General features: G+C 40.7%; 4 protein-coding genes across 4 annotated transcripts; 3 read left to right on the forward strand and 1 right to left on the reverse strand.

Moving 5' to 3' along the window:
• Positions 1 to 238: 238 nt before the first annotated feature.
• ap1g2 (adaptor related protein complex 1 subunit gamma 2) lies at positions 239 to 14,576 on the forward strand. The gene is made up of 22 exons (XM_026374286.1): positions 239 to 370; positions 1,061 to 1,269; positions 1,920 to 2,044; positions 2,907 to 3,048; positions 3,192 to 3,288; positions 3,368 to 3,444; positions 3,553 to 3,648; positions 3,880 to 3,960; positions 4,166 to 4,264; positions 4,371 to 4,426; positions 5,155 to 5,268; positions 6,128 to 6,268; positions 6,707 to 6,761; positions 7,362 to 7,484; positions 8,454 to 8,543; positions 9,759 to 9,886; positions 10,019 to 10,123; positions 10,887 to 11,031; positions 11,419 to 11,581; positions 11,776 to 11,927; positions 12,383 to 12,481; positions 12,811 to 14,576. The coding sequence occupies exons 2-22, from the start codon at positions 1,069 to 1,071 to the stop codon at positions 12,916 to 12,918; spliced, it is 2,397 nt and encodes a 798-aa protein (XP_026230071.1). The 5' UTR covers positions 239 to 370; positions 1,061 to 1,068; the 3' UTR covers positions 12,919 to 14,576.
• A 71-nt stretch (positions 14,577 to 14,647) lies between these two features.
• On the reverse strand, positions 14,648 to 16,196 carry nedd8l (NEDD8 ubiquitin like modifier, like). Its single transcript, XM_026374288.2, has 4 exons — positions 16,035 to 16,196; positions 15,354 to 15,401; positions 15,175 to 15,257; positions 14,648 to 15,060 (listed from the first exon to the last, which is right to left on the reverse strand). The coding sequence occupies exons 1-4, from the start codon at positions 16,050 to 16,052 to the stop codon at positions 14,934 to 14,936; spliced, it is 276 nt and encodes a 91-aa protein (XP_026230073.1). The 5' UTR covers positions 16,053 to 16,196; the 3' UTR covers positions 14,648 to 14,933.
• Positions 16,197 to 16,576: 380 nt separating this feature from the next.
• Positions 16,577 to 18,677, forward strand: LOC113172134. The gene is made up of 9 exons (XM_026374969.1): positions 16,577 to 16,701; positions 16,815 to 16,999; positions 17,078 to 17,181; positions 17,257 to 17,348; positions 17,425 to 17,605; positions 17,695 to 17,800; positions 17,883 to 17,971; positions 18,247 to 18,338; positions 18,453 to 18,677. Exons 1-9 carry the CDS (start codon positions 16,626 to 16,628, stop codon positions 18,533 to 18,535), a joined length of 1,008 nt encoding a protein of 335 aa, XP_026230754.1. The 5' UTR covers positions 16,577 to 16,625; the 3' UTR covers positions 18,536 to 18,677.
• A 958-nt stretch (positions 18,678 to 19,635) lies between these two features.
• Positions 19,636 to 21,735, forward strand: LOC113172160 (zona pellucida sperm-binding protein 3-like). Its single transcript, XM_026375006.1, has 10 exons — positions 19,636 to 19,707; positions 19,795 to 19,961; positions 20,040 to 20,143; positions 20,270 to 20,358; positions 20,469 to 20,649; positions 20,733 to 20,838; positions 20,933 to 21,018; positions 21,115 to 21,206; positions 21,274 to 21,344; positions 21,444 to 21,735. The coding sequence occupies exons 1-9, from the start codon at positions 19,641 to 19,643 to the stop codon at positions 21,333 to 21,335; spliced, it is 954 nt and encodes a 317-aa protein (XP_026230791.1). The 5' UTR covers positions 19,636 to 19,640; the 3' UTR covers positions 21,336 to 21,344; positions 21,444 to 21,735.
• The last annotated feature ends 20 nt before the right edge of the window (positions 21,736 to 21,755 follow it).

The following is a 21,755-nucleotide window of genomic DNA, read 5'->3' on the forward strand; positions in this document are numbered from 1 at the left end:
ATTAAAGTGAGTGAAACTCTGCTGCGTGGATTTGGACGGACGTCCTCCTTTCTAAAAATCCTAAACAATACCATAATGTGCTCACCTAAATGAAATGGAGCCATAATTAAAGTTATCAACATGCGCCACAAAATTATGCATTAATAGGTAAATCTTAACTAAGATTAAAACATTGCAACTCGAACTGGTTTTATTTTGAAAGGTGCGGCAGGAAGTGGTGTGATGACTCCGGGTGGTTCGCAGTGATGTGTCCGTAGCTACGGACTGACTGTGGTGTTTCCGCCACCTGACTTCTGCTGTGGAGCAGGGGGGGGGGTCGGTTGAACCGGTTTACTTTTTAAATACTGGCGACTCCTTAGACAGTGTAGAGGTACGTTATTATTTTGTACTTTGAAGCGTTGACACAAACAGACTCATGCTAACTTAGCTAGCTCTTTAGCTCGACATTCTCTCACATAACACGCTTGACATCTTCTGCAAGGTTAACGCAGCTCGGTGAGTTTGCTAGTCCCCGGCTCGTTTCACTGAGCTGCACCTCGACTGAGGGAGTGTCGTGCTAACTTGTTAGTGAACTCGGTAACAGTAAATGTATTTTTTACGACGTCAAAATACCATGGCCTGTAGACAAGTGGCCGTAACTTTGTATTAAACCCAGTCTAGCATGAACATATGGGTAACATAAACATCCTTTCATCAACTAAGCAGTTTTTGTTATACAGGTATGGCGTGTGATGTGGTTGTTCGGACCCTTTTTGAGAAATACACACTTTAGTTATGTGTTTTTAGTGACAGCACAGCTATAATATGCATTATAGTGTAGTAACACTACACTGGATCACTACCTTACATTCGCTTTCCACAAACAGGAAGTGAAATAATAGCTGGAAGAGAACAATACAGTGCAGTTGAGTAGTTTGTTTTCTGTTAATATTCTGTTGTATTTTAACACGCATTTGACCCCACACTACTGACACATATACCACATACACCCCTCTCTACATCCATTCACTCAACCCACCCACCCACATATACACACACACACACACACACACACACACAGACACAGCCATGTCTCCATCAGTACCCCTGCAGGAGATGATCCGGGCTATCAGGTCAGCCAGGACGCAGTGTGAGGAGCGGGGTGTCATCCAGAGGGAGTGTGCATCCATCCGGGCACAGTTCAGACAAGCTGACAACGGTGGCAGATCACACAACCTGGCGAAGCTACTCTACGTGCACATGTTGGGCTACCCCGCTCACTTTGGTCAGGTGAGGGGATTTGGCTAATTCCTGTCATGGGTTTGCTTGGGTTAGCGGAGTTAGCAGGGTGAGAAACTATCAGAGCAGCTGAAGGGTCTGAGTTCAGTCCAACACTGAGGTGACTTGTGCAGCAGTCCCAATGTCCAAACACTAAATGCAATCACTGATCTCTCATGGACATAATCTCTGTCAGCAAAAGTGTGCATGTGCATGAAGAAAATGAATCAAATGCTTCGAAAGATGAGACAGCACGTTGGAATTGTCTACCTAATCGCTTTGGATAAAAGCGTCTGCCAAATGACTAAATGTAGATGTAGTAAGCTTTAATAATATTTGCCATGTGCATGCAAAGTTTCTAACCTTGTACTTTCTTGCTGTTTTGCATTTCTCCTGTCATCAGAAAGCTATGAATTGTGATTCATTTGATCAAACCAAGTCTTCTCGAGGCTACAGTAGTTCATGTCAAAGTCTGTGAATACTTGAAAGTGGACATTAGAACTGGGCCACTGAATTGCTCCCAGCTCCACGGCTGCTGCTCTGGAGTTGGGTCTGACCTCTTCTTGAAGAAAGCAAAGAGCAGAGAATGTCCTCAGGGGCATGAGTGCTATTAGTGTTTCATACAACTTCCCCTTTAAAGGATTTCTTCTCCTTCCCATTAGATGGAGTGCGTCCGGATGATAGCTAGCCCTCGCTACAGCGAGAAGCGCGTGGGATACCTGGGAGCAATGATGCTCCTGGATGAGAAGCAGGACGCCAGTCTGCTCATCACTAACTCTATAAAGAAGTAAGCCTGAACGCAAACATCAGACATCTCTTAAATAGAACTATTAAAGTTACTCATTAAATCTTTCCACTTTATTTCAACAATAATTTGGGGGTGTGAAGTCAAAAAAAAGAGTCTACTAGTCCTTTCCCACCTACTTCCCATCTCTTCTTGAGGGTGGTGGCTTAAAGCTATAATAGCATCAACCAAAATAACACAGTGAATCTCTGTCTATAGTTCTGAGTGGTATTGTGGGTGATGTAGGCATCGGGTTGAGAAGCATGCATTGATTACATTTTAAAGAAAGATCTCTAGTTATGCTGACTTGATTTTGATGATTTTTTAAAACTGTCCATGGTGATTTCAACGCTAAACTGATGTCCACCTTTAATAAACACTTAATAAATTGCTTAACATGCATTGCAAAAGAGTTGTAGTTAAATATATATGAATATATATGTCAATAATTACAGTTCCTCATATGAAGCATTGATGGCAGATACCTGAATGTTAGTTGATGCATTGTAACAAATCTGTAATCAAATGTAACCTCATATGGTTACACACGCATTTATCAACTGTTATTATACATATGTATACAAAGGTAGGTTTAAAATGGTGCTACATTTTTTTACTCCAGCTATGGATGCAGTTATTGACAAATATATTATATCAATCATACATCTGTGTTATAAAGTGTATCTAAAGTGGTCTAAAACATATTCATCATGATGAATAGTAGTAATCATTTGTAATAATACATGTCAAGCAAACAGAGTCATAGAAGTAGATTGAATCAGAATATGAATATGAATCTTACACTAGCTGACACGCAGATATCCATTCTACTATTGTTTTGCTTTTCTCTGGGTGTGTTTTTCAGTGACCTGTCTCACAGTAACCAGTATGTGCAGTCTCTGGCTCTGTGCACACTGGCCTGCATGGGTTCAGCTGAGATGTGCAGAGATCTGGCGCCAGAGATTGACAGGCTGCTCCGAGCCTCCAACTCCTACATTAAGAAGAAGGTGGAAGCCTCTTGCGTGATATGTTATTTATTCAGCAGCACTTAAAAATGTTTTTGTTACTTTGAGCGTCTCCTCATTTAATGCTTTGACTGGTTTTCAAGTCCTTTGTGAGCCGTAAAACTAACAAGACTTTGTTTTTCCAGGCTGCTCTGTGCGCTGTTCATATTGTGAGAAAAGTCCAGGACCTGGGGGAGCTCTTTGCCCCTGCGGCTCGTTCCCTCCTCGCTGAAAAGAACCATGGTTAGTAGTGGTATATTATCTATAATTTCGGCTTTAAAAAAACAGGCGACCACTTCTAAGTACTCCCTTTTATCTGTAGGTGTGTTACATGGTGCTGTGGTGCTCATCACTGAGCTGTGTGAGCGGAACCCAGAAACACTGGCGCACTTCAGAAAGGTACAATGGACAGACATGAACACATTGACGGGCTTCATGATCTGATGAATTCAGTTCATAAGTTTCCTGCATGTGTATTGTAACATGTTTGTGCTGTGTGTATCTCAGACCGTGCCAGATCTGGTTCACATCATGAAAGGTTTGGTCATTTCTGGCTATTCTCCAGAGCACGACGTGGCAGGAATCAGTGATCCCTTCTTACAGGTCCAACAGTTTTACTCGCTTCTTATGCAGCATCTCATCTGTCTCTTTTATTTTACAGTAGTTATTTATTTCCACTTCAGTTTTTTTAATGTAGTCCAGTAGGTGCGTTCTTGTCATTTCAGTAAATGTGCAAGTTTAGAACAAAAACACAGATATGCTTTCTCTTTTTTATTTAGTGCCCCACAATACCTTGCAATCCCTCTGTTCACTCTGTCCTGCTTCATTCCTCAGGTACGCATCTTGAGGTTGCTGAGAATCCTTGGTCACAACAACGAAACAGCCAGTGACGCCATGAACGACCTTCTTGCTCAGGTCCAGTGTTTCTGTTAAAACAACATCCTACAACCATTCTGTTAACATTTCAGGGTTCTTTTTGTTCCAACCTGAGTTTTCAAACAGAAATTCTAAAAGCTTGAATCTTTCCCATCAGCGAAAGGTCTTTTAGTGTCTGTTAGTCAGCAACATGATGTTTGCTGTTGTACATCTGACATATGGACGTGCATTACTCATCACACAGGTAGCGACTAACACTGACAGCACTAAGACTGTGGGCAACGCTGTGCTGTATGAGACTGTTCTGACTGTGTTAGACATCAAGTCAGAGAGCGGCCTCAGAGTGAGTGTCTTAACATCACTTCTCACTGTGTTTAATCACATTAATATATAGAGAATAAGTTTGTAATTATTAAAGGAAGGCATGATTAAGTCCACGTGTGCTGCAGGTTTTGGCTGTGAACATCCTGGGACGATTTCTCCTGAACAACGACAGGAATATTCGGTCAGTGCTGGTTTTCCTCCTCTATGTTCCTATATCCCTAACTCTCCATGTTCCAGTTTCCTGTCTCTTCACCCCATCCCTCCCACCTACCTCTCTTATCTCTCAGGGTCATTTTACCTTTTCCGTTGCACAAGCCCAACAGCAAACTTGCTGCAGCCAGCGGCAGGAACCGTCCAGCAGTCTGATCCTGCTAATCGCGTTCCCTAGAGCCATTCCTCTAGAGCCACACTAGATAGTCACTGTCTGTCTGTTTATACTGATCTCTCAATTTTGGGCAATGTCATTTTTCATCAAGCTGTGTGGAGGCCTGTTACAGATACCTTGGGGCTTTGTTATGCTGCTATTTTTTTGGTTTGTGTCCACAGGGGCCATGTGGCTTGGCAGGTGTGTCTGGTTTTTACCTGCAGGGTCTCTGAATCTCATTGTGGCTGGTTTGACAGTAGTAGGACTGGTTTATTACTGTGAGACCTGTCCCACCAAATTAGAGCTCTCCTGTGCACACATAAATATTTTATCAGACATTTCAAGTGAAAAGATAAATAATTTATCTGGCCAAGCTGAAAAAGTTAGGTTTGTACAGCGCTGTACATTAATCTTAGCTGTTAGCTGCTTTATTTGTTAAATACAAAGTACATTAGTACTACACAAGCCGACTCCAACTCTGACTCCATATAACACCATGAGGCTAAAAACCTGGCATGTTTAATTTTGTCTCAATGTGTGTCCAGGTACATTGCCATGACCTCTCTACAAAAGATTGTTGGGACAGACCACAATGCAGTGCAACGACACAGGGGAACCATAGTGGACTGCCTCAAGGACCAGGACGCTTCTGTCAAGCGGTAACTTTCACCCCCTTCTCTGCTTGTCGGGCACAAACATTCAGTAAATCTGAGGTCATGTTTTTCCTGTGTCTCCCCTGGTGTTTGTTGGGTCAGAGTTTGTTTTTTCTGTATCATCAAATTTATAAAAAGTTCACAGCTAGCGAAGGTTTAGTCTATTTTGAAGCCAACCTAATTTCTGAAATGTAGGAAACACTTGGTGAAGTATGTTCCTTTATTCTACAAATATAGTAATATCTTATTATTATTTTTATCATTATTATTATTATTAAGTAACAGCACTGATAAGTAAACCTTAAAGAGCAACTAAACACCCCTGAAGCTCTTGTTATTGCTGACCTCCAGTGGTTTTTACTTTTCACCTGGCGGCAGTGGCATCAAAGCTGGAAGCATCTTAACACTTAAATGCATCAGTTAGTTCCTTCCAATAACTGTAGCTGGGGTAGAACAAATAATAGAATGGTGCGTTGTGAAATTATATCAATCCTGGTGATTGTTATTTAATTAATCAGAACACAAAACTGAAATTCAAAGCCCATAATGCAGTAAAAACTTAAAGTACAGATTTTATTTCATGCTTTGATAAAATAATATTGTCTTTTGAAAGCTATATTTTTATTTACACACAAATGATGAATAATACAATATGTTATATATGATAACAGTTGAAGAAAAGGAATATTTTACTGATCCCTGTAGCTAGACGTTCTTTACACAGACACAGAACTGCCTCCAGAACTGCTGGTAGACTAAATGTGACTTGGTGAATTAAAAGATGAAATGGGACACTCACAGCTACAGACTGTCATATTAAAAGGCCAGTATGGGCTTGATTAATCTTGTCTGGCCGTCCCTCCAGCCGCGCTTTGGAGCTCTCCCTGGCTCTGGTGTCTGCCTCCAACATCCGCTCCATGATGAAGGAACTGCTCCTCTTCCTCACGTCCTGCCCCCCCGAGCTCAGAGCTCATGCTGCCAGCGGCATATTCAACGCTGCAGAGAGGTGAGTGAAACGCTGCAGACGAGCAAATGTTCACATACAGTATAGGATTGTATTACATACAAATACTACGTATACATGTGTTCACACATACAGTTGTGTGCATGTGAATGGACTTAAAGCACTCGGTGGCACCAAGCTGGGATTGTAAAAGCTGTAACACAAAACGTCTCAGTGCTTAAAATATATGTGGCTAGATGTCTCACTCTGTGTCTTGTCTCCTCTCTCAGTGATATCTCTGTCTGTCTCACTGGCTCTATGACAATGAGTAGCACTTTTCTGTTGCAACAGTATATCATTCTACCCCTTGATGCACTCTGTGTGTGTGTGTGTGTGTGTCTGTGTGTGTGTGCGCACGCATGCAAGCAGTGGGAGAACATGTCTTCCTGGCTCACCCTAAAGTACCACTGAGTTAGCTGTGTTTGTCTCTGTCCCTGTCAGGTATGCGCCCTCCCAGCGCTGGCACATTGACACCATCCTGCATGTCCTCACCACGGTAAATACTGACTGAGCCACTCAGCCTGCTGACATGAGTTCCACACTGTCTTGTAAAGTTGTCTGCCACTATCATTAATACTTTGTACATCTTTTGTACATACATGCAACCCCAGGACCTTAATCAACCTTTTATCTGAGATTTAAGCTTCCCATTTGTTATTCTCTTACATCCTTAATTTTCATTCTGTCCTCCATCTACATATGTAAATAAGTACATTCAATCTAAATGGGTAGCTGTAAAAGCTAATGCTTAGATAATCTTTTGCAGTGGGTCCCTCATTTTGATGGAGAGTAGGGGAAATGGAAAGTAAGAGTAATGGTGGTGATGTGAATGGTTAATCCATCTTGGTAAATGTCCCTTGTTACATATATGAAGTGTGATTGAAATGTCCCCCATGTCAGGTCATTGTGAAATGTAGGGGTGACCCAAATACTTGCACCAGCTGTCTTGCTAATGGAGTTTTGTGTGTGTGTGCGTGTGTGTGTGTGTGTGTGTGCGTGTGTGTGTGTGTGTGTGTGTGTGTGTGTGTGTGTGTGTGTGTGTGTGTGAGAGAGAAAGAGAAAGAGCTGGTGTTTACGCTGATTTCCATTCTGTCAGGCAGGGGGCGATGTGAGAGATGAAACTGTCCCCAACCTGATCCAGCTCATCACCAATGCATCAGAGCTGCACTGTTACACCGTCCACAAGCTGTACAGGGCTCTGCTCACTGACATCTCTCAGGTGTGTGCGTGTGTTTCCTGTTGTTAAAGGAGTGATCCAAACTTTAGACAAATGAAGCTGAAATGTTTCAGCTTTACTGACAGATTAAGTTGGTCAACTACTGGGTTGCTTCGTGATCTTTTGTCAATATACTATATAATACAATTAATAAAGTGTGACTAGATTCCTCTTGGGAAGAATACTTTAACTGCAAAAATGTTAAACTCATTCACAAAGTCAAAGCTCTTTATGTTATGTAAAAGAATAGAATGAAGAAACCAAAATTGAATGCAAAAATTTACGCCATTACGTTTGCAAGCAAAAAAAAACACAAAAAAGAAATTGTATAGACTTCAGACAAGACATCAAGGAAATATAATGTTTAAAGTTGTGCATGTGTGAACCACAAACACATTCATAGCACCTGAATTATCATTATTATTATCATTTCAAGTTAGGCACAGAAATGTTTTGAGATAAATTAAATAGTTTAATAGGTGATGAGGCCAAAACTGTGGTATTAGTATTATTCAAAAGTATATTCGTTGAATTAATTGTGTATTATCAGAATTAGAAGCTATTAAATACTTTGTGCCACAGCAAAATAAACAAGAGAGGTTTAAATGCTTTCATCTAAGATGAACTGACTGTGTCAGTCCTCAGCCAGATGGAGCTGGTTTGGTCTGTGGCAGTGAGAATAGCTGGGCTTTCAGTTTGAAATTGGCTGATGCAACGAGGTTTATTTTTGGATCCGAGTCAGATGAGCAGCCATCTACTCATCTGCAGTGTGGTGCATTTTCCCATCTTCCAGGACATTAACTTCCTGTGTAGTCAGGGAGAACTGACTGTGACGTGTCAAACTGCTGTGCTGGTTAATAAGCCAATCTATCAAGAAGCTCAACAATTCTTTCTCCATACAATAATATCTTTTATTGCAACTGTGACTGCAGTGACTATACCCTGTTATTAAGAGTTGTGTGCTCTGTACAGCAATCACTGGTGCAGGTGGCCTGCTGGTGCATAGGAGAGTATGGAGACCTGCTGCTGAGAGGAGAGTGTCAGGAGACGGAGCCTGTGCAGGTACACAGAGCACGATGTGCTGATTTATATTTTCATACCAATTACTGCCCTTTATTGCTGTGATTCTGTCTTTTGCTAAATCATGATAGATGTTCTAAGTACTCTGGTAGGTTTTTTCCCCTGGCACAAGGAAAGTGCTGTGTTTGACATTTTAAGCCACAGTATCCTGGACAGTATGGAATTCATACAAGATCTGCAAAGTTAGCATTAGAAGTCATATCCATCAAGGCAGAGGCAATAGTGTTTGATTAATGAGTAAAGTCTAGGAGGTGCAGTGCAGACATATTGCAGCAACTAAAAGGCATTATCTTAAGTAGTATTTCTTCACTGGTGTAAAACGCCTTCTGTGCGTGTGTGTGAGGAACATACAGACAACTATTGAACAACTATTACATGTAAACTGCAAAGGATGTACAGGGTCAATTTCCAGAAAAGACAAACAAAAGATTTTTACTAACTCTAGTATTTTGCAAATGAAAGCAGACTTAGAGTTTGATGCATGCAACACTCAAAGGGTTGAGACAGAGACAAAATAATTTTGACATAAAATGTTTAAGTGACACCATTACACATTATTATTAATTCTAATTATTATATAAGTAGCAGGTTGATTGGTAAAGGATGACATTATATCATCAGTATAAAAGGAGCGTCCACCAAAGGCTCAGCCAAGCAAAGATGGAACATGCCTCAACACTGTTTTAAACTAAGCGTCTTTTATCCAGCAGGAAAAGGCAAATACTCAATTTGCTAAACTGCAACAATTAGTGTCTTCAGTTCTCAAATGTTGACACAGTGCCATTAAAAGAAATGTGATGTAACACACGTAAACATCATTTTGCCACAGCTTTTCTTTTTTTTTTTTGTGAGTGTTGCATCAAACTCACATTAAGTATTAGTTTTTAATTGCATGGGCAAAGACAGCCTGAGCTCACTAAGCCCAGCCGGCACGTGTTGATGGAAATGTATGGTTATGGCCATTTGCCTTGTAGCATATTAAAATATAGAGTCACTGTCTAAGAATTTAATGTACGAATACAGAGATATTATTAATTTTCAGCCCTTTTTTAATTCATAACCCTCAAACATATGACACCAACTTGCTGTAGCACGGTATCTACTTAATGAATACTGGTTGTTGAACTGTTACAGTTTGAGTCTGATAAAAATGCCAGTGCGCCTTTCAGACCCTGTGTTGACACATTTCTCAATCAGGTCACCGAGGACAACGTCCTGGACGCCTTGGAAACAGTTCTACAATCCCACATGTCGTCCCCGGCAACCAGAGCTTTTGCTCTCACCGCCACCATGAAACTGAGCACACGCATCACTGATAATGTCGAGTAAGAGACACAGTGGGCCCAATAACCAATTCTTAAGTTTTTAATTTGTTTTGTTGTTGTTTTTTTAAGGATTATTTATAAATAGAGAGTTCCCTAAATGCTTATCTTTGTCCATCTCCCCTCTACTGCCAGTCGGATCAGGAGCATCGTCAGCATCTACGGCAGCTGTATAGATGTGGAGCTCCAGCAGAGGGCAGTTGAATACAATGCACTCTTCAAAAAATATGACCACATGAGGTATGTAAGAAAACGTGTCTTTGTTTTTTTACCTCTTGCATGTTGTTTACATTCCATTTACAAATGGAAAAAAGAGGCAGATAGGTCCAGACAACAGAGACTGTTGGCGAAGAGGAGATACTGTCTAAGGCATAAGAACGTAGTGTCACTGTGGTCACATTATTCTTAAAGGTGTCACGACCCTGATCTTTATTTAGCTATTTGTTTATGTTGTTACTAACTATGGATAACCATAATTATTTATGGTTATCCATAGTTAGTAACAACATATATAGCTTGAATACACAAGCTGAAGTCAAAACAGACACACGACTTTCCCACAGTCAGTAATTAATGTCGCTGTAGCTACACGCTCTCTCTGTACCTGGACGATGCCTGCCGCTGGCCAAGGTCTCAAGTCTGTCTCACCCTAGCAGCAGAACAGTCTCTGCAGAATGCTGCTTCTTACTAAGTCAGGTGTTTAAGTCGCATGTCAACAGTCCTCGTAGTGGCTGATGCATTAGCTCTAGTTTGCATATGACTATGATAAGCGGGAGAAGCAGTTTCTACTCAACTATCAATCAACTATCCAGCTTAGTTAGTTTCTACTGTGTCCTCTGCTGACAATAAAATATAATTTTTTTAGTTAGCATAGAAATCAATTTTTTATTATGAGAATTGATCCTAGAACAGGAAACGCTGGAACTGGAATAAAGACATTTGAGGATTGATCAGCACATCATTATTGGCCAGTAAAGTGCTAAGCTGGTCCTTCTCTCCACAGGGCAGCAGTACTGGAGAGGATGCCTGTGATCGAAAAGAGCTCTGGTCATAGCAACGGAGAGCCAGCCGGGGAAACCGTCAAGGAGTTCCAGCCAGCCAAACTCAAGCAGGGGGAGCCCCTGCTGCCACAACAACCTGTTAACCAAGTAATTGTAACATTGAAACATTTGACCGATGACCTTGGGAATGCATTATACAATCCTGCTTCCCTCTATCTGACCTCTAGACCAAAACACTGTGAGGTCAGGCTTTGGGCTGTCTTACCAGTTGTTAACATGGTCTCTCGTGTACTCAGGGACAATAGATAGATGGTTGGTACCTGCTTTTCATGCAAATCATCAGTACTGTATTCAATAGTCCACAATTTGGTTAGCTTGTGTTATGACATTTGCATTTAAATGTGGTAGTTGAAAAAATAAACGAAATAAAGTTCCGTTACTTAACCATTCTTACTCTCATAATATTTTAAAATCTTATTAAGATTAAGCTTCAAAATAGCTTAAGTTGCAGTTTCTCTTCCTGTCCATCTTCAGGTTTGTGACCTCTTGGACCTGCTGAGTGGCTCTGAGGAGCCTCTGCAGCCGAGCGCGCCGCAGGGCAGCACAGCAACGCACCAGCCAATCAACACAGCCAGCACTGCAGGAGGAGACCTGCTAGATCTGCTGGGAGGAATAGAGCCGACACCCCTTCCACCAGGTTTGACCCTCACATACGTACAGAGACACATGCTGGTGCAGACTAAAAAGAGAGAGAACGAAACAGGGAATAGTTTGGGACGTGAAATTAGAATATGTACATCTCACTAGACCATCTGGTAATCTCCCCACATCTTTCCCCAGGTTGATGTTTTTAGTTTCAAGTTAATGCAGAATGTTCTATCTTTCCCACAGCCCCCACGATGACGGTGTATGAGAAAAACGGTGTGACTTTGACTGTAAGCTGTGACAGACAGTCAGACTCCGACCTCACAGTCACACTCTCAGCCTCCAACTCCACTGATTCAGACATCAGCAGCTTCACCCTACAGGCCGCTGTACCCAAGGTTTGTTTCACTAACAGCAATGAAACATCATGTCATCATGGATATCGTGGGATATCTGTGGGTTTCTGAGGGTATATATTTAGGGGGTATTATATTTTGTCAAGTCAATCTCGTTATTATTGAGGACATATTCCTTTGGGGTTTTTTGTTGTGTATTGACCTGATTAGGAATTAACATTCTACACATTTAGACCTTTATGTAGCTTCACAGAAATAACTGAGTCAGTATGATATGAAAACAAACTGTACTGATCTCCAGTCAGACATTTCTTCATGGCTTGGGATTGCACAGGGGGAATTTGGACTCATGACCTCAGCAGTTTTAATATCCTGGCTACGGCCCTGATGGTGGGTGGGTGTCATGTTCTCAGTGGGAGGCCTCAGCGCAGTAACTGGAACTGTACAACATGAACGTGTGGCTTAAATCTTCAAAGTTTTATTTGATCTCCTACCAGAGTGTCCAGTTACACATGAAGGCCCCCAGTGGGGACTTTCTTCCTGCACACGGCACAGCTAAGGTGACTCAGATGGTGGTCCTCAACAACCCAAACAAGGTGGGTTTAGAAAATCTACAAACTGTGGTTAACATTTGCCATTAAAAGGCAACATTTGCTCAATCAGCAGTGAGCCAGACTTCTTTACATACACCCATACATTTATTTTATAAACCACTACATTTGCAAAATACTTACATGTAAATTGCTGTGTCTGTAATGCTATCAATAGTGGATTACGAATCTTCACATCTCTAATGTGTTCACACTACTCCCAAAAAACATATTTGCCATAATTACATATTTGCCAAAGATATGTCTTTTGCCAGCTCTAAATCATGGTTCTCATGCCAAATGAAAGAGAGCTCACTATCCTTCTACCACTTCAGGTGAACCTGAAGATGAGGATCCGCATATCTTACACCAGGCTCGGATCAGCCTTTCAGGACACTGTGCAGATTGACTCCTTCCCAGGACTCAGTGCTGCCGGACACTGACAGTGGTTAGTCAGACTGACCGGACTCTGACATCAGTATGTGGATGAGTCAGCATGCGTCGTGCTCACTGACAGATGGAGTTTTCTGCTGTAAAAACCCCATTTTCTTGGGGTTTTTTTGTTTGTTTTGTTTTTTTTGTAATGGCTGAAGTTCTTTTACAGGAAATTCCAGCCTCATGTGTGGAGTCATGTAGTTTTCCCCTCTTAAGGAACTGAAGTACGCCTAGTGACACAGGCTTTATATTGAACTTATGATATGGAAAAATGAAAAAAATTTTTGTAGTCGGTGTGCAATGACAGCTGTCTATACAAACATCCAGTCACTAGGTTTTTTTTTTTTACAAGCTGCACCTCCTGATTGTATTCAAACTGCTTCACTCCATTATTGTGTACTTTTATATTCTTCTGTTAGCCCACCCGGTGCTCCATGTACACTCCGACCCAAACTGAGTTCTCCCATTTTATTTTTAACACACTAATGCAGTGGCTCATTATTCGCTTCTTTCTAAAAAGCAACTAATAAGCCACTAGTGACTATATGAAATTCCTGTACCCACTACACTTGATTTTATTGGGACACACAAGGACGTGAATTTAAGCTGGAAGGTTTAAAGATTATAAACATGTTGTGGGCCTCATTCAGTTCTCTTCTGTTACCCTCTGTTTGCTTAACAGCTGAGTATGCACTTCCTAATAACGTCCCCAGTGAAATTAAGCATTCTCACAAACTGAAAAATTATATTTAGTTGGGAGAAATTGTTTTAAATGTATGTAGCGCAGCCCTATAAATATGTTTATATGATTCCCCCACTAGCAACACTTGCTTTACCTGACCAGTATGTCCTTTTCCATTGTTTACAGAGGCTTCTTACGAAGTCATTTTATTTTCTAGACACCACCGTCTGTATTGTGATATAAGAAGATGAGCAGCCACAGTGCACCACAAATGTATATTTTAGATATTAGGTGTATAAGCACAGTTAGAAATGTTCTTTTTGGAAATCTATAATTCAGCCCTTTGTTGTAGAAGGACAAAAAAACATGGACTTAGATGACAATATATTACCTTAGAAACTTGATAAGTTAAATCATAATCAAACTCAGGAGTGAAAGCTTTTATAACTCAGAGTTGAATGAAACTGTTCTAGAAAGAGAGTTCACTTTAACTTCCACTTAGTTACTGTGAGTTCTCATCCCTTCCTGCAGATTCTGAAGAGGCTGTCTGACCCCTTTCAGTTGCTTCTCCATAAAGTTTAAAGTCAATGAATCTGCAGAAGTACAATACGATAGAACAAAATTATAGACTTCATACTAAATTCTAACTCAAACTCTAGTTTTTCCTGAAGTATCTGTCCTTGCATTCAAATATTCCTCATGGTGGGTCTATGGGATGTTCTGTCTTTATAACACTAAAATTCTATAACTCTTCCACTGCTGCTCCGCTTTTTATTTACTCATTGCCATTGAGCTTAAATTAGAGTGAACATACTCAGATTTGAGTGAAATAACTCAGACTCAGTTTCCCATATCAGAGTTAATCAAATTGGAGTTTAGGGTTAATTTCCCAGTTTGTTAAACCCAATTTCTGGAAGAGTACTCTGTCGACTGTTTCGACCTTCAGCCTCTTGCCATTTTCTAATAAAAATCAGTTTTCAGAATTGTCAACAGTGTCTCATTGGTATCTGTACTACTTAATGCACAGCTGTGTTGTGACTATATTAGGACAAGGCTTAAATTTAACTTCAGCATTTATTCACAAGCAAAAAGACCACAGTGTTCTTAAACTGTCTCTTGTACTGCACGGGCGCCTGCATCAACCGGTCAAACCTAGAATGCCAATGTGGATTTACAAAAAAACATTTACAAAGGAATTAGAACGTCCTTTTTGTTTGCGATTTTGTTTTTCTTTGTTTGCGTCGGCCCGGGAGCGTGGGATTCCAATTCGTTGTGCTGTAACATGGTTAGACGGCGACACCTAAAGTGTTGGCACTCAGCTGGCCCCATGAAAACAGCGACTCATGACAAGAAGGAGAGGTGTAGGCACCAGGGACTCTGGAGCGTAGATCCTCCTCTTAGCGCCAACACAAGATGGAGCACTGAGCCTCCCTGGATCTTGTAGTCTGCTGCTGTCTTCTCATCATTCCTGAGGGTAAAAGTACACAGCAGAGAAGACAAGATGGTTAAGAGTGGAATGCTTTAGGACCAGAGCATCTTTTTGTTATTGCAATGAAAAATGGTTCACAATGCAGCAGCTCACATCTGTTTTCCACTGTAGATGAGTCTTTGCTGTTGTGGGGGGATCCCTTCCTTCTCTTCTACCCTTTCTTTAATTCGCTCCACCTTGATGTACACAAATACAAGACGTTTTAACATAGCCAGGATTATTTGGATTTCTTAATCCAACCATATAAAGAACAATTAGTTTCACTATATCACCTTGTCTGTGGGCTCAATGTCGATCTCTATTTCTTTTCCAGTGAGGGTCTGAAACATCACATTTAGGAAATGATAGTCAGGAAGAAGCATTCACAGGAAATAGACAAACCCATTTGTGTCTGTACGATTTATGGTGATTAACGATTAATTGATCCAACATAGTTTCCCATTCGATGAATTATTGTAACTCAAACATATAGTAAAAATGCGTTTCCCAGAACGACCTAAATAAACGGACTTTTTTTATTGACATCTTTGTTTACTGTCCTAAATGATTGCTCCATTATTTTTCTGTTCTGGTTGACAGGTTATCTTCATCAATGTATCCTTCCAGCTCTACTAATGGTACTCAGCATTAGTACCATATGTAGGGGAATACATCAGTGGCTAACCTGCTTTGAGGATTGCATGACTGTTAGCAAGCTAGCAAAACAAAGCTACCAGCTACATGGAAACAAACAGTAATATAAAGCAAACGTAACAGCTATCTGGCTAATGTTTTTTAAAATTCAGCCGAAAAACAGGATAGCTTACAATTATTAAAAACCGAATTCGATGTTAGTGAGAATATAATAACTGCTGGTTCCCCGGCCCTGAAATAAATTAGCGCACCGGGAGAGTGAGAGCGGGGTTCTCAAGAAAACCAGAGACAAGCCCGAGTTAATTAAACAAAGCTCTTACCTTAACTTTGATAAGCATGTTGACTTAACGATATAGTACAACTCGAAATGATACTAATTGTTTACTGAGCAAAACACCAGATAAACTAGTGAAGTAGTTAGAACCCGTTTGCCAGACTGACTTAAGCTTACTTCCTGTGTGACACTCTAAACGCTCCGCCCGTAACGGGTAAAAGGTTCCGCTTTGATGACGATGCAGCTGGAGACAGAAAGACCTTTTACAAACACTTACATTTTAAGTTCAATGTTTCTAAGCAGATGCATTAATGTGTAATATATATTTTAATGTTGTCTCTGTTTAAACTGATGTATTATATTATATAAGGCGATTATATTTTGTAAGAAATGTGTAACTGTAAGTGTCAAATGCATCCCAGTAGAGTAAGAACAATATTATCCTCTGAAAAGTATAAAATAGCATCTAGTAGATCTACCTCAAATGTTTCATTCATTTTAGTAACTGCTACTAAAAACAACCCCCTGATGAAGCTCAGTTTATAAGCTGCCTTGTGTTCACACAGATGTTGATCATTTGGCTAATTAAACAGGAAGTCTATAAAGTGTGTTTCAACAGGCTTAGGAGCATTTAGCCATGGTGATATATTTCCATCTAGGTGTGGTGATTTTGGCTTTTTTGGATCTTTTGCCAACTACTGTTGCTAATGCAGGTATTCATCACATGCACGTGTGTGTGTGTGTGTTTTTGTTTGTTTGTTTGCCAACCAGCAAATTGGTGAGTGTATCAATTACAGAAACTGACCTTATGAGCACTTCTTCACAGATATCCAGGTAGCCTGTGGAAATAACTCAGTAAGTGTCACATGGCGGATCAGTGCAGAGCTGGTGCCGTTTGCAACCCGTCTCTTCCTTGGAAGCTGCATGCGATCTCAGCAGAAGACTCTGCCCACCGGAGAGGTGGACGTGCTGTTCAACTACCGTTTCACTAAGTGCAAGTTTAAAAAACTGGTGAAGTAGATGCAATATACAACTTGAATACCTCTTCAGTTATTTAGCATTTTAATAACCAGTTTGCCTTCTTTACAGATAAAAGGGAAACGTCTTATCTACAGCAATGAACTGACTTACAGGCCTTATGACAAGTCAAAACCTGCAGCCTTCGTTTATCCCATTCAGTGTGTCTATATAAGGTAGGAGTTGTTTTTGTTTGGATGAATTTTCATTTTGAAGCAGATATGAATGAGACTTTTTCCATTTTGTTTCAGACCGGAGGGGTGGAATTCCCCATTCCTGAACCCCGGAGAAGGCTTTTCTGATGGTCGAGGCAGTCTGGTCTTCCACATGGCACTCCTCAATGGTGAGTCCTCATACAACCAAATAAAACATGAACATATCCACAGACCCATTCTAAACTCTTTTACTTTCTTCAACAGAGCAATTAACAGGTATCGCCATGACTAATGTCATCCCGCTGGGCTCCTTCTTGCCAATATGGGCCTCAGTGGAGCAGGCATCCCACCAGCCTTTGCTGCTGCTCATGGAGGAGTGTGTGGCAGCCACTACACCAGAACTGCAGCCTGAAAGCCAGGTTTACCCCATCATCAGCAATAAGGGGTAGGATTCAGATACTGCTTATTTTTTTTACTGCGATTGTACTGTATGAGAAGTCACATTTGCTGATCTTAGATTTAAAATGTCTTCAGTTGTCTTCTGGAAAGCCTGAATGGAAATGCAGTGTTCCTTCCTCGCTACGACTCATCTGCAATTGTCCTCTACATGCAATCCTTCAAATTTGGACTTGGGGATGAGGTGAGAGGCCAGATGGTAGCTGATATCAGGAATATTAGTTTAAATAAATGATGAATGAGGTGGCTCCATGTGTGCTTCTCAGGTGTACATCCACTGTAAATTGGCTGTGTGGGATCCTGAAGGTCTTGACGAAAGCAAGAAAGCCTGTCATTATGTAAAGGAGGATGGAAGGTAATCTTGATTTAAAGTAATGGGTTTGGGGGGGGTCTTTAAAACATACAGTACGTACAGCTCCTTTAAGTCTAAATAATAGACTTGTCTTTAATCTGTATATAAATGCATGTAAAGGAAAAACCTTGCTATTTTCCAAGAGGTTTTGTGTGCAACTACACACAACAACAGTGTCACTGCACTGAGCATCAGGCTGCTGATACTATAATACAGCTAGTTGTTTTCATCTGCGCCATGCATTATTTAAAAAAAACATTATGTTGAACCATCCTCAGATGGGACCTCCTCGATGACCCGTCTCAGAGCTCCCTGTGCAGCTGCTGTGATTCAACCTGCGAGTCCCGTTCCAAAAGAGAAGCTCGATGGGGTATCATTTTTATCAAATTTAGTTTAACTTTGTCAAGTTAAAATTGTATTTACTTTGGGTTTTTATTTTTTTTTATTTATTTTTTTTCATTAATTTCATTTTTCATTACATTAGAATCCAACAGCCTGCGGCACAATTATGTGTTGGGACCACTGATCATTGTGGATCCGTCTGACTCAGAGACCCTCAACCCATAAATGGAGACTGACTGCTGCACCTGACAACTGGATAAAACCATAAAGTTCCTTTGTCGTGGAAATGGGTTCATTGGAGCCTGGAGCAGTAATTGCCAAGAACTTTATACTCTGTGTTTTGATGTACAATAAAACAAGTTTCAACTGCTGATGATTCTGCTTAATTTGTATGATTTCTTTGTGTCTTTAGTTTATACTACAACCAATAGTGTGATACTGTTTATATGATTTGATAGATTATGGCTTGTGCTTTAATAAATTCCCTAGGTGGTGGTTTTAATGTGTACTTATGGTAATCCTGGAAAAAGGTCTGAACATCTCCATAAGAACTTAGTTGCTTCACTCCACACATTAGGAGTCACAGCTTGTAAACCTGTCTTAAATTCTCATTAGTGTTAATGCTCCTTTTGATAAATTCAAACTGACTTCATATAAACTTCACATTTTGGGCTTTTAGAGTTAAAATACCACCTGGATTACTGTATATATCTGTGAGGCCATGATGTTAGATTTGCATTGAGTTATAATGTGGCCTTTGAGATGTCAGGCACACCTCTTGGTTCACAGCCGTGGTAACAGTAGGTCATTTCTCTCTCCACATCTTGCTGTTCCTCTTCCACTGTTGCCTCAAGCAGCTGCCGTTCAGTCATGATATAAGTCCTTGAATTCTGATATGGCTGATGACTAACTGCACTGCTGCAGGCCATGAATTTCACATTTGAGACCACATATAAAAGTCTACTGGTACTGAAAATGCCAGAGAGAGCGTGATTACACTTGTTAACCCTGATGCTGAGAAGCCAATTCAGAGTCACACAAGTAGGTAACGAATCGGATCATTGTTACCTTCTGACCAATAAATACAAACAGAATCGAAACAGAACTGAGTTGAACAGGCAGGTGATTTATAAAACACATTGGACTTTAAATTCAAATAACATATTAACATAGATAAGCCAATAATCACGCTAGACCAGAATGAACTTGGCTGATGGACCCTGTGCCTGAGATTGTTGACACAGACCAGGTGAAACAGCTTAATTCAATTGACGCCTCCCAGCCGGAAGAAATAAAACCTGCCCACAGCCTCAGCTGCAGGTGTTCAGTCATGATGGCTTTCTGTTGGCAGGGTGTGCTGCTTTTGACGTTTGCAGCTGCTGTTTCAGTTTATGCAGGTAAAGATATGTCTGTATGTTTCCAACGAATCAAGCTGTGAACAAACGTTCAACCTCATCGCACTCCGCTCTCTGTTCCTCCTACAGACATGAAACTGAACTGTTGGCCTGAATTTGTGACGCTGGTGTGGACAGAGAACCGAGTGCAGGCTGATCCCTCACTCTTTCGCCTTGGTAACTGCTTCCCCACAAGCGTCACAGCTAGTGAGGCTGTTTTTAATGCGTACTTCAATGACTGCAACTTCAGGATGCTGGTGAGTAGTAGGATTCCAAATGTTCACTGTGAGTAAATCAGACCTCAAGCAGAATCATATAATTTGTCTCCTTTGTAGGTTACTGGTGACCGGTTGATTTACACAAATGATCTGACCTATGATTCTTCTTCTGGTTCTGACCTGCAACCCTTAACTCAATTAGTCGTCTGTTCATTTAAAAGGTAAGCGTTCATCTGAATTATAGCTGGCATGAAAAGAAATTAAGTAATTGGCTTTCAATGTTCTACAGATGCATGTGTATAACTGCAGCGGTTGCTATACTCTCTGCCGTGCTTTATTTTGCACAGGCCCAAAGGCTGGCGCCCTCAGATGTACGACTCTGTGTTTAATACTTATGGTCTAGGACAACTAGTGTTCCAGCTGTCATTTATGAATGGTGAGTCTTTATAGGATTAGATAAAACTTCACAGAAAATGAACTAATTTCCATATGGACTCCTGTATCTTGCATTAATTAGTAATTTTGTTTCTCTTGCTCACGCTTTAGATGACTTCTCAGGCCCTGCTGCATCTACTAGTTTTCCACTGGGGTCCTTTATCCCTCTCAAGGCCAGTGTGGAGCAGGAGCACCATCAGCCCTTGCTGCTGCTTCTTGAGAAATGTGTAGCTTCCACTACACCAGAGCTTCAGCCAGACAGCAATTTATACCCAATAGTTAACAATAAGGGGTACTGTGATTTTTCAGCATTTGCTTTACTGAACATTTTTGTCTGGACACTAAGTGATTCAGAAATGTTCTTTAACGCTGCAGATGTCTCATGGACAGCAAGACCTCGCGCTCAAAATTTGAACCAAGGGAAGAAACCTCCGAGATCCGTCTATCCCTTCAAGCTTTTAGGTTTTCTCTTGGAGAAGAGGTGAATTGCGCATGTTCTCTAAAAAGCAAAAGTGAATCTGTTATCTGAACACAAACATGACGCCTTTGAACCCCACTCATTGTCAATTCAACAGGTGTCCATCCACTGCGAACTGGGGGTTTGGGATCCCACTAGTCTCGATCACAGCAAGAAGGCCTGTCACTATGTCAAATATCACGGGTAAATCAATTTCCAACCTTAACTTTAGAAGTCAAAATTGTCAAACTGTACTCAAAGTTTAAAATCTAATTCTTTCTCATTCTAATTCTCATTCAGTTGGGAGCTACTGGATAATCCTGTAAAAAGCAATCTGTGTAATTGCTGTGATTCCAGCTGCAATTCCAGGAAAACGAGGAGTATAGAACAAAGTATGTATTTGTGCAATGTGTGGATTAAATGTCTTGATGAGCTGTGCAAAATCTCCTGTTTTTACAGGGATGCCTGGACAGGGACGAAATGTCTTGCCGCTGCTTGCTATTACAGATGTCAATTCCTGAAGCAGCAAAGTAAGCTCTTTAATTTTACATTGTCTCGTCTATTTATCCTCAACTGATTTAAACTTTTTTTTTATTTATTTATTTATTTTTTTTCCCCTGTTGTCCCAGGAAAATGGATCCATCAAGTGGACTGGATGCTTAAATCTGAACTGAACTGGGTTGCTTTTTAAGTGTTGGTTGCTCGTTTCTCATTTCAGATGTGTGGCCATTAAAGATGTTTCCAAACCCCTCAACTTGAGCAGATTTCAAATTAGTCGGACTTTGCGCAATGTGCAGGGGACGATTATTTGTACTAAGGCTGTGGTTTACAGTGTAATGGCTCATCAGGTGACATCAGATCTAAAATTGCTCTACACTTGTAAAGCGCAACTTCCTGTGTCTATTAAATGGGTCAAAGGTTAAAAAAAGATTTGATTAATA

This window comes from Anabas testudineus, chromosome 17, assembly GCF_900324465.2.
Source record: "Anabas testudineus chromosome 17, fAnaTes1.2, whole genome shotgun sequence".
In the NCBI taxonomy this organism is placed as follows: Eukaryota; Metazoa; Chordata; class Actinopteri; order Anabantiformes; family Anabantidae; genus Anabas; species Anabas testudineus.